Below are 12,754 nucleotides of genomic sequence, written 5' to 3'. Positions count from 1 at the left end.
CTAATCACTGAACCTGCTATTCCTGATCATCATCATTTTTTTAATTGCCGTTCCCCTCATTGGTGGCTGAAAGCATTGTCATCTGGCCACGAAAGCCACAGAAACAATCATTATGGCATTACTGTTACAAAAGCTATTAACCTTTTACACAGTGGTTGTACAGAGTTAGATTTATGATGAACAGAAAACCATACTTACTTAACCTTAACCTTCCAAAACCAGCAATCTGTGGACCGCGTCAACTTTATGTAGCAATTGAGCACATGTTCAGAGGTGTTAAAGAAGGTAAGGTTTGAAGTTATTTTTCATATCTACACCGTGATGCGTGCCTTCAAGGAAAGATTGACTGAAAGCATACACTGTTACCCTGATAATCTCCTGTGACTCCATTCTGGGGACAGCAGACTAATAAAACTAATCTTTATTTATATAGCAGCTTTTAAAAACAGAGTTCACAAAGTGCTTTGACAATCAAGCAAACACAGGAAGATAATATTACAGACTAAACACTCAATAGTCAAGCTGAACACAAGGAAGTCTAGTCTAAGGTGAGTTAAAACAAGAACGCACAACAAAAAATGTAAACGCACAAAAAGTCAATACAAGTCATTACAAGTTAAAGGAATAAAAGTGATAAAACAGGCAAAATCACAGAAAAGGAAGAGAGAGAAGAAAAAATATTAAAGAATTAGACGACATCACATCAGAGGAATTAAGAACAGATAAAAAGAGCAGTAAAAGGATTAAAAAGCAATAAATAGATTTAAAGATAACAAATAAAAGCAGTAAAGGGCGGTAAGAAAAAAGGAAAAAAAAGACGTCACAAGGGAAGAATTAAAAACAGATAAAAAGTCTACGAGCAGTAAAAGGAATGAAAAATGGAAAGATGAAAATTCAGTTGATGACTTCACCCGGCGTGCTCTTAATGTCCTTGGTGATATCAGAGGTGGATTACACTGATGAACCAAAATCATCAAACTTAAAAACTGAAGTGTGGATCAAACTCTTACCATGAAGTTCTCAGTTTTATTTAGTAGAGTGGAAAACTTGGTTCAATGTGGTCAGTTCACAGGAAAGTGTTCAGGCTTCAAGGCAGTAAATGGCAGGAAAGGAATGAGAATAGCAAGACAGTAATTATTGATGACTCTCTTTGAACAAATAATTCTTAATTGTTGTCTTCTACGTCCTTGAATTGTAAGTGTTGCAAATGGACAGGAAGAGAGACTGAAAGGTGCAGGTTGTTTTCTGCTGAGAAACAAGTGTTTGAGGAAAATGGAGATCTCAAAACACGGAAAAACCAGTTGAATGGATGAATAGATGTTAAGTGAGGGCAAAGGGAGAAGCGGACAACAAAAGAGGGGAGTTAGTGGACCATGATGACTTCTTGGGCAAATAAGAAACCAGCTGAACTGTTAAATGTGTGTTCAGTGTCAACAGTTTGAGCAGTAAAGTGAATTCCTCCAATAGTACATGTGGACGTTTGTAATGGTGCTCCATGTTCTCATTAATGAGATTTACCAAGATTTACCTAAAGCCTTCTATTTTCTCGAGAATACATATCACGTACTTGAGTCCGGTTATTCAGGAGTTTGCTCAAGATCTGCTGGTAGAGGATTTATACAGAGAGTTTACAGGAGCATGTGACACAGCCACTCTCCTCTGTAGGTACTATCCCAGGTTAGCAGGCCAGGTGCAGTGGAAACCCGGCCCTTTGTTTGCAGTGGCAGTCAGTGGCAATGTGAGATCACATTACCCTACATTATTCAGCTCCAGCTGCAGTCATTCTCTCTTTTCTCAAAACTCACCACCCCTCCCTCCGTTCCTCCTCTTCTCTTCCCTCACTCATCAGCTTTATGCCACTCTGGCTTGCCGGGGTATTACATGAGCTGGTAGAGTTATCCAACAAGCCATTAAAGGGCACTGACATGCAGGAGGAGGAAAAGGCCAAACCTTCAGCTGTAGATTATGTCGACTAATTGAGTACTGTTAACAATAGGTTTCTTTGTCGGCAGATATATGACATGACACTGTCGGAAAACCACTGTAAATTATTAAATTAATTGACGGCTGGAGTCCATTTAGATCTGCCAGTTTAGGTTTCCAGGTATTGTGCATATTACTGGGATACTGGAACAGAGCCATCTTTAATGGTATTACTTCCACATCTTGCTACAAGTCTGCTATCAAAAGCCTATTGTATCTGCATTAAAAGGTAGATGATAATAATACAGTAAGCTGGCAAATGAACCTGACATTGAAGTTTAGCTACCTGCCAATCCCTCAATTATGGTCACAACAAAGGATGCAATTTAATCTGTCAATTTAATTTGGTTCTTTGGCAGCACCTGTGGCAATAAATGGAAAATGCAGGTGTGTTTTTGGACCTCACTTCCCAGAAATCCAAACATTGTTGCCCGTGGAGCGTCTTTGGTTCAGCATTTGTTTTATGAAGTTTCATTGTTTGCAGTCATTGATCTTTCTTTTTTTGTTCAGCCATAGTAATCATTCACTCACAATGAGACCGTAAATGACAGTATGTCGTGAGTGAGTCGACGATAGTCTGATTTGTTAGCTCTGCCTACCCTCTTTGGTGGATCGACCACTGCCAGGCAATGGAAAGATGGTCACTAACCGCACCTCTTATGATTTTTCCTAGGAATATCACACAGACATCCGGTTCGTAATGTGCAAATGCAGTCAGTCTTCAGTGGGCAATGGGCTCAGTCACAATTGTGTTATCACATTCGGTGATAGATAGTGGCTTAGCAGTCGTGTATTTAACTGAAACTGATTATTGCTTTAACAGTCAGGACCAGTAACTGAAAAGAAAAAGTTGAATCAGTGCATCCCTAGTCGGAAGGTTTCTGCTCAGAGTTGAGATGGGTCAGTCCTCAGATTAAGATGCTTTCCAGAGACATCCTGGTCTAGGTATTGTGGATAATTCCAAGTAGGAGAAGGCCTCAAGGCAGACCAACAGATTAAAGGAAAAACCTGAATAAGTGAGTGGAGAAACAACAAACATCAAAAGTTTTAGACCGCGCTCGCCAACACCATCACCAAAACATCAAATGTGGGAATACTTTTGAAAGAATGGTATTCCATCTCTCCAGTAGAGTTATAGAGACTTCTGTAATCTTTTATATAATACCAAGCCGCATTAAAGCTTGTCATAAGGTATGACAAGTGTCAAGTACCTTACTATGACACTTGTGTTGGCCTGTCCTTTAGTTCGTGTCCCATCTGTAGAAGACACTCACCTGGGAAGGCCTCAGATTACCCCAGGAGGAGTCGGGGGAGAATTGGAATATGACTCCAGAGAAGCACGTTCAGATTACTGTAATTAGTTTGCTGTCACCGCAACCTGCTCATTATATTGTTGCCTTATATTTAAACAGGTTTTTAATAACAGTGAAATGTGTTGCCCCAACATCTAGTCTAAATTGCATGTATTTTTTTTTTACAGGTTTACTCTGTAGTGATACATGAGATTGATTTTATGTTCTTGTCAACCTTTTAGTTTGTGGCTAACCAAGATTCTCATGTTGTAAATGCCTCTAATTTGCAAACAGGCTAACGTGTGTTGCAGAAAATTCAAATAAATCCTAGGACAGATGGTAAACTAGCAACCACAAATATACCTATTGTTGTCAGTGGCTGCAGGCAAGCTAGAGGATTGAGCGTCAGAATAGTGAGTTGTGGCTCACAACGCGAGCCAGTTTTAAACTTTTTATATCCAATGTATGTCATGTCAGATAAAATATTTGCCAGGTAAAGTCTCTAAATTCTGCCACATTCATCATCTCAAACATACATAGACAAAGGTAACACACGCCCATGACAGGTGGGGGTGGGATGAGGTAGCCAGGTAATTGGTTAGGCGTGGTGTAAAGTTCCCCGCTGTGGTCTCAGTCATTCTTTCATGGCCAGATGGCAAGGCCACGTCTGGAGCCTCGCATGATTTATTCATTACGAGCACACAGCAAACTAGCCTACCAGACAGTGCTTGTCTTTTGTCTGGAGTCTCTTTATCCATCTAGACTGACTCACCTATTCTAGGATGGCCTCTCCAACTGCACAGCACTGTGCCGCTGGTCAATATTTGAAAGCTTCATTCATTACTTATGTACAGGACATCACTCCCTCCTCTGCCCTGGCTCGCTTCTGGCTGCCATTTCACCATCTTGGAAGTTGTGGTAGAATGAGTCATCTGCCTTTGTGCTTGGTATTGTACAAAAAAACCATAGAGATTATCTTACCAATATCAGATAAAGGATTTTACTCAACAGCCTCTGGATGTCAGTCTTGAATTTAATCCACCTAAATCCAATTTAGGATTGAAACATGCACAGTCCATCTGTGACTGTGGAGCAGAGTACTGAACCTTGGTTGACCTTAAGTGTTAATTGGAAAATAAAGTGAAATATACATCTTTTGAGGATGTAGTTCAGCCAACTTGTTCAGTGATCAGTGATCACCACCTTTGCTGGCTGTTGAAGAACATCCCACCCCTACATTGGGACACAGCTATAGTTAGCTATAGCTTTATAATCCTGGTCTCCAGTGTTAAAGTCAAAACTATTTTTGCATCTGCCAACCTGGCTTACATAACCCTTGTTTTTGTCGCTCTACCACCTGCTTTTGTACCAAACTTTGATTGATCAGAAAATTGATCGTTTTTGGCTGTTTTTGCTCTCAGCGAACACAAAACACTGAAGGAATTCATGTAAAATATCTTATAAAACTAGTAAAAGCAAGCTTTGATTGGAGCGATGTTTTGTTTACTTCAGAGCAATTAAGTCAAACGACCGTGTGTAATAAGAAGCAACCTTATGTAAAGGCTTCAGTGGAGCGATTTAGTGTAGAAGATTTTAGGACAAAGCCCTGTTTCAAATGTTTTAACACCCTGAAACATGGGATGTTTTATGGTGTGGATTTTTGCTCAGATTGAGAGATAAATATCTCTGCCACATTTTGGCTAACAGCACCTTCAGTCCAAATGTATTGGAATAAATCTTAAAAGACACGTCTGTTGTAAACCTGATATTTTCCTCATGTCTTTTGAAGCCTCCCTAAGCAGATTTCCACTGAGACTGTCACAGAGATTGTCCTTGAATGTCAGCTGTGTTTTTTTCCATGCTAATGTTTGTTTGCTCACCCTGTGTGTGCTCTGTTTGTCTGTTCCACAGTTCTTCAGAAGGGAGCAGGGGGATTTCTTCATCGGCTGCTTGTTTCTAACAGAGCTCAGCACACCCTTCGTCTCCCTGGGGAAGATACTTATTCAGGTGAGACAGCATGTACACATGTGCGTTCACCAGACACAAACGGGGAAGTCATACACCGATCAGGACTAACAGGTGAAGTGTAAAACTTGGGTCCTGGTATTCATGTGGAGCCACTTGACACCCCCTCACAGCAATGGCGCTCCCCAATGGCAGTGGCTCCCCCAGCAGGACAATGCACCCTGACACACCACAAAACATTGCTCAAGAATGGTCCAGAGAACGTCACAAAGAGCTCAAGGTGTCGATCTGGCCTCTAAATTCCCCTGATGGCAATCCGATTAAGCATCTGTGGGACGTGTAGGAACAAGTTTGATCCACAGAGGCCCCACTGTGACTCAAATTTGGCTCTGACCCATTCAGCCATGGACATGGGACAAGGGTTTGCATTTTTGCAGGTATCACGTGTAGTTTTCCAGCAACTGAAAATACCCAAATCCAAGATGTCTGGTGGGAAATATGCAAGAAATGTTGCCAAGACAACTTAAATATAAACTTGTATTATGCCAAAGTTTGGTTCTGCCTCCGTTTCTAAGACATGGAGAGATTCATCCCAGAAATGTCGGCATGAAATTGAATATGAACAGTCCTGGGCAAGTTTTTATAAAAAATATACAAAAGAAAACAAGTACTGTAACCGAAGCCAGCAAGACCTAAGAATAGTTTCAAGCTCCTGCTCCTCAAGAAATGGAAATTGCAACAATCGCCAGAATGGCAAGATAAGGTTAACTGGGTGGCATATCGTTAAAAAAAACGTGTCGCCAACAAAACCATTATGTACTCCTCTCTTGCCCCGCGCTCCGTTTTTTTCGAGCTGTCTTTGGACTCGCTTAAAAGTTAAAATATTAACAACTTTGAGCGCAAGTCACAGTGCAGAAGTGCTTGTCAATGTCACACTTGGCCCATGCACACCATCAGGGCATGAAAAGGTGGACGAAATAGACAAAATGTTCTGCACTATTGTCCTGTGGAGTCTGGCACCAGATCGTTGGCGACTGATCCTTTGAGTCCTCCGTGTTGCCAAGTGGGGTTTCACAGCATTGTGACAAGATTATCAATGTTCTTCACATCACCTGTGGCTGATCAGTGTACATCTCTCATGGACTGTACAACATCCCTTTTATCCAAAACTCATGAAGCAAAAGGTTGTTGAGTAAATATTACAGATGAGCCTCCATTATTTTTGCCAGACAGGTCAACATCCATGCATCCAAGCTGGGCAATCATTTACTAAACAGGCAGTGATTGTTCAAGGCCTGTCAAGCATTAGTATTCTCTGAAAATCGACACTCTAAAGAGGACTATAACAAGTTTTTGGGCACTTTTAGGGTCTTTTTCTTCCCTTTTGGAAAAACCAAAAACACATATTAAAAAGCTTGCTTGTCTGCTCTCACGTGATCTGCAAATGTTCTAACCCAAGCATTTCCTCAAGGCCAAGGATCACACAGGCTACGCAAAAAATGCCCTGATCACGGCTAGCACATCCACTGTTTGCTATTTCCCCACTCTGTGGAAACCGGTCCTGTATGCTAATATATCAGAGTTTAACAGACGTTTACCCTCCGGCAACCACAGCCAAACTTGTTAAACTAGATAGCATCACCTTCGCCAAACACATTTGTTATTCCTTCTCGTAAAAGGCTTCTCACTTGTAATGTTAAAACTGAAACGTGCTGAACATACATGCAGAAAAAAACTAACAATAAAGCATAACTCTAACGTCTATCTTGTATGTCCAAATGTGTGAGCTAAGCTACCGACCACGTTATGTTAGAGCGATACAACAGTCTTAAATTTAATCTCTCCTTATAATATTTTAGGACTAACTAGCTCTACACTGCATTACAAGAACAATATACAGCTATAGCCGAGTCCTGTTACATCATGTATGTAACATTCAAGTGCATATTTAAGGTTCTTAAACATAGAAATAGTCTTTTCTGCCAGGGAGATTGCATTTCTTAACTAACTCATGGTGCAAACATTAGCTTAATTAGCCAGCTAGCTACAGCTAACAAAAGTTGCACTTTGAGTCGACAAGCAACCATCAAGCACAGGCCAAAAAACGAGAAGCAACCCTTTTCTTCCTCTGTCTGAAAACAAGGACAGAGTAGACAGATATTGTTCAAGTAATGCAGAAAACGTGTACCACACAGGACCCACTGCATGTGTTGTTGCACTGGAACACAAATACTGATTATGTGACATGAAGAGCAAATTTCAGAAAACATACCTTGGTCCTAAAAGACATCTCAAATATGGTACACATGAAAAACAAGTGCTTCTTTTGGGTTTGACATGATGACAGCTTTGTTGATATGTTTTATGTTTTCTGTCACATCAGATTTATTAAACACCATTCATGGAAATTATAGAAATACACCCAGTAACTGGCACTTATTCCACACCTTTAACTTAGCATCAATGCTACGACTCTCTGCCTGGACAACCGAAAGTCATTCATCCTTTTTTCAGTTCCTACTCAGGTGATGTGCAGGGCCTTGCATCATCAAAAACATGAGTATCTCTGTTACATTTGGGATGTCGCTTGTCGCCGTACCATCAATAATTAAGGTGCATAGCTCACCAAAAATCAGTCGGTAGCATTCAGCCGAGAAGCTGTGGCACTGTTTACTCTCCCTGCATCTTTAACCATCCACTGCAGTCAGTGTGTTCATTAGGTCAAACCATGCAGTGAGCGTCACATCCAACTGTACTATACACTCTGACATAGTCAGAGGCTGTGTGTTGTAGAAAAGCCATATCTAAGAATAGAAGAGTCTTAGTGTGCATCCCAGCAAGTCAGTGAACCGTGGGATTTCAGGTCTTTGCTGACATCTGGTGTCAGCAGAGAAAAAGAGCAAAGCAAGGCTCCAATCTCCAGGCAATGTATTTAAAAAACGCTGCCCTCCTTCGGGCTACATCAGCACTAACAGAAACTCTGCCAGACATTTTCACTGCTCTCAGTTAATTCCTATTGATTTCTGTTGTGTGGACCAAAGGTTCCCACAGTCTTTTACATTAAGGAAGAGAAAAAGATCATTGACTCATACGTGATTTTTTATGTTTGGCATGACTTTGTAATGAATGTTGTAAGAAGTCGTTACAGCAGTTGTTACCCAGGAATTTATTTTAAAAAACAAAAGGATATACATTAAAACATTAACATTAAAATCACTGAGAGGTGAAGTGAATAACATTGATCATCTTGTTGCAATGCAATATTCAGCTGGGAAACGTTGGGTCCTGGTAGTCATGTCCTTTGACACACACCACCCACCCAAACACAGAGAAGTAAACCCCCTCATGGCAGTGGCTCCTCCAGAAGGACTCTGTGCCATGCCAATCGAAGCTGATCAGGAATGGCCCAGGAACATGACAAAGAGCTCAAGGCATCGATCTTGCCACCAAATTCCCTAGATCCCAATCCGAACAAGCATCTGTTGGACATACAGGAACAAATCAGGTTCATGGAGGCTCCACGTTGCAACCCACATGACTCAAAGGATCCACCACCAAAGCCCTCGTGCTGACACCCCCCAAAGGTCCTATGTCCATGTCTTGATGTGTAAGAGCCAAGTCTGATCCACAATGGGGCCTCCTAGGATCTGATTTTGTCCAGGCACGTCCCACGGGTGTTTGATTGGATTGGGATTTGGGGTATTTGGGGGGGGCAAGGTCGACGCCGCAGCTCTGTTGTGGCTGATCGGTGTATATGTTAAAATGTAATATGTTCACAGTAAACATGATAACGTTCTGGTCACACCAGAAAGTGGAGCAGCAAAAACTTGTTCCCTCAAAGGTCAGAAATGTCGAGACAGAAAGAAACTTGGATAATACATTTTTTATTTCACCATGTCTTTAAGTTCTACTTTAAAATCCAATTTCTGCCCCCTTCCTCTTTTTGTCTCCTCCACCAGCTCAGCCTCCAGGACTGCTGGCTGCACAAGGCCAACGGCGGTATGGTACTGCTCACCTTCTTTATGTGCCGCATCGCCCTCTTCCCCTACATGTACTGGGTGTACGGGCAACACTATGGCATCCCGCTCTACAGCGTTCCCTTCCACCTGCCGCTGACCGCCAACCTGGGCAACTCGTGCATCCTGGCGCCGCAGCTCTACTGGTTCATCCTGCTTTGCCGAAAGGGCTACCGTCTGTACAAGCGTAGCCGTATGCAAGACTCGTCTCCTGCTGCCACTATCACTGACAATTCTAAGGATGATTGATATCCAGTTCACGATTTGCTCGCTCAAGACGCACACTCAGCTACTAATGCAACTACTTCTGCAAAGGCACTAGATTGACTTAACACATTTCAAACCCCACCATTGTACTGTAGTACACCAGGACTGCCTGCTCTTGTCCCACAACTCCTGGGCATTCTCCACACAGTCTAACTCCTCTGTTACAAATCTGCTGCCTATGTGGACCTCTCCACCGATCCAATTCTACTACTGAAGTTTGATGATTTGGAGTTTTTGTTTTGGATTTTGGCTCCTTCCTGGATCTTGTTGAAGTGCTACGCTGCGTTTGTTAACATTTACAACACTGAAGAAGGATCATGTTTGCTTCACTGCGAAAATAAAACATGGAGTAAGAGTACTAGAAACTGAAGAAGAGCCTCCGCGGAGAGACATTATCTTATCTCTTCCTCTTACTGTGTTTACAGCCTCTGCTGATTTGGAAGGTCTGTTACAGTGTGTGTGAGAGTCGCTGTTACTACAGGATGTATTTATTTTTATGGTTTTTGCTGTAATGTGTCGGATAGTTTTTTCCTCTCCCATCCATTCACTAATCACGCTGACGAGAAGGATTAGGAAAAGTGGTGGGTGGGATACAAATCCAGGCAGTATTAGCAGGAATAACTGTGAGGAATACATGTCACCTCATCCACATCTTAGAGCTAAAAACTGCTTCATTTGCTAAAAAACCCTGTTAATGTGATAGATTCTGAGTTCTTACCCTTTTTTATTTTGTTTTTTTTTTGTTTTCCCATACAGCATGTCATCATGGCATCAGTTTGCAAATCTCCTTGTTCACCTCCGTAACATCCAGCACACTTTTACAGCCCTTTTATGGCTCCTTTTTTTGTTTTCCAGAAGCCATCTCCTTCAACAGGGTGCTAGCTCTGTATGCGTAGTGTATCCCCAGGAATTAACGGTGCACTCAAGTTCTTGGTAAACTTCCATTATAACAAAGTTTCAGGAATTCATTCTGGCAATATCCTCTGGAGTCGGGAGAACGGTGGCACCAACAAAGGATTACCTCAGTTGTGGGAACCATTTTACTTTTTTTTTTTTTGCAAAATCAAGTCATTTCACATGAAAGCATGGCTTATATAACTTCAAAGTTTGGTCAAGACCTCAAATGGATCACTGCTCTCAATGTCTAAATAGTAAATGTAAAGCCATGATAGGATAAGATCTGGCCCTCTGTTGCAAAAAGAAATGTCTTTTTGGACGAACGAAATTCAGCTTTTTCTGTAACCTTTGCATATCTGAGGGTTTTTACCCCACTTCTACAAAGCAAAGGGTTAGTTTGGGTCCTTGCTACTGACCAATTCATCTTTTTGAATCCACAATCTCTGTCTAGATGACACTGGAGCATCGCAGCTGCCATAGAAACACTGCGACGCTAACAGCCCCAAGTCTTTGAGGCTCACTTTACAGACTGATATTAAAGCTGCTGGAGATTTTTTTTAAAAAAGTCAATCGGTTCTGCTCATCAGGCCACACATTACCCCATTTCCACCAAATTAGTTCTGGTTCTTGAACTGGTACCATTCAAGATTTCCTTGAGCCCTTGGCGCTATCTAGTAAACTAGCTTGGCGTTTCCACCAATTCTGAGCGGAACCACTGTATTCACGAGCCCTTTTCTGCACTGCCTGTTCAAGGCGGGAAAAACTGGTCGTTACTCCGCCTCGCCATCTGTATAAACGTCACATTTTGTCTCTAACCCGCCAGCAGAGGGAGGAACCAAGCTTTAACAGACAGCCCATTGAAATGACAAACCAGGGCTGCTTGGTTCAGTGTAAAAAAACGATGTGGAGGCGAAACTCGCTGAGTAAAAGAGGCTTAGGATGCACAACGCGCCACGACCTTCGGCTCGCGCTTCAGTTCAAGGAAAACCTGCTTTTTTCTGGTTCCAGACCAATTTACTTTTGGTCGAAAGGCTCAGAAACGGCTCAAAATTTGGTGCACGAACCGGAACAGGACTGGTTCCATCTTGGTGGAAAAGCCCCCTCAGAGGGGGGGGTGATGAGGACACGGTGATGCCCAATGGTTGGGACGAACTCAGGGCCAAGGTCAGAGCAATAAGGTGGGCAGCTGCTCACCGGGGCAAACTGAAACAGAGCGTTGACATGAAAACGTCACGGCTATCAGGAGAGATTCTTCCTGAAACTGATCTGTAAAATACTTTAAGAGATGACATCCAGTAAGTGTTTAGTTTCCCCTGAGGCTCCAGAGATTTACATGCACCTGTCTTATCAGCTGTTGCATTGAGCACTTCACACAGGGCTGTGTATATACATATACTACATGTTTTTAGAGATTTACATCAAGTTTTAGTTTCATCACACACACACAGAAGTTTTAAAACGTAAAGCTATATCTAGACATCGCAATTAGAACTAAGAGGACCATTTTTTATCATGCAAAGCAGTTATTTTTTGTCAGATTCACAGTTGCATAAAGACATTTATCGTAAAAAAAAAAAAAAGGCATTTATGAGAGAAAATCAATGCTTCACTTTTAATCTTGAGAATATTATTTCGTCATATCAAAGAATAGATAGAGGATGTTATTTTCAGAAGGATGACACAAGACCCTGAGTTTTAACTCCTCGGATAATATTCTTGGTCGTTCGAGCTTTATAGTGAACTAACCGATTAAATCTGCGCCGTTAATGGCCTTTTTTTAATGTCCTGCAAATTCAATCTATGCAAAAAAAAAAGAGGCTGCTGCGGTGCATGTATACAACACTAATGTCCAGTTATATCAGATTAATCCAGACGCCTCAGTATGTTGTGTTCGTTTCTCTTCTTTTTGGGACCATTCATTTGTTTTCTCCTGTGCATTTCTACTGGGACTCCACAACACAAACATGGTCTCGTGTCGCGTTACAAGTCGAGGTGCTCGTCTTTCGAATCTTCCTCGCTGGTGTTTTGATTAATTCGAGTTCATATAATGCTGAAAAAAGTGTAAACCGGTGATTTTTAACAACTTTTCTAGCAATATACGGACGACGTTTACAAACTGCAGCTCAGTTTACAAAACGGGCTGAGTTTTCCTGTTTGCATACTGACCTCAGGAGGCTGCGACTTTTTTCAAAAACATCCAAGTTTGAACGAAACTAATACTTTTGAATCGATCTGAATGAAACTAACTTAGCCTAACCCTTACCTTTTGTTGTAGATTTGACGTGGCTAGCAAGCTAACGAGCTTTGTTGCCATTTTAACGTTAATTCCAGTTT

The 12,754-nt window shown here is 41.7% G+C and overlaps 1 protein-coding gene across 1 annotated transcript in view; it reads left to right on the top strand.

Moving 5' to 3' along the window:
- The window catches only part of tlcd3a (TLC domain containing 3A), a 28,808-nt gene extending 16,823 nt beyond the window's left edge, over positions 1 to 11,985 (top strand). The window contains exons 4-5 of the mRNA XM_073480137.1: positions 5,187 to 5,282; positions 9,200 to 11,985. Coding sequence (XP_073336238.1) covers positions 5,187 to 5,282; positions 9,200 to 9,505 — 402 coding nt within the window. The 3' untranslated portion in view covers positions 9,506 to 11,985. The remainder of the gene's footprint in view (positions 1 to 5,186; positions 5,283 to 9,199) is intronic.
- Positions 11,986 to 12,754: the final 769 nt, after the last annotated feature.

Source organism: Pagrus major, chromosome 13 (genome assembly GCF_040436345.1).
Source record: "Pagrus major chromosome 13, Pma_NU_1.0".
NCBI classification, from domain to species: domain Eukaryota; kingdom Metazoa; phylum Chordata; class Actinopteri; order Spariformes; family Sparidae; genus Pagrus; species Pagrus major.
This window is presented reverse-complemented; position numbering and strand designations above follow the sequence as displayed.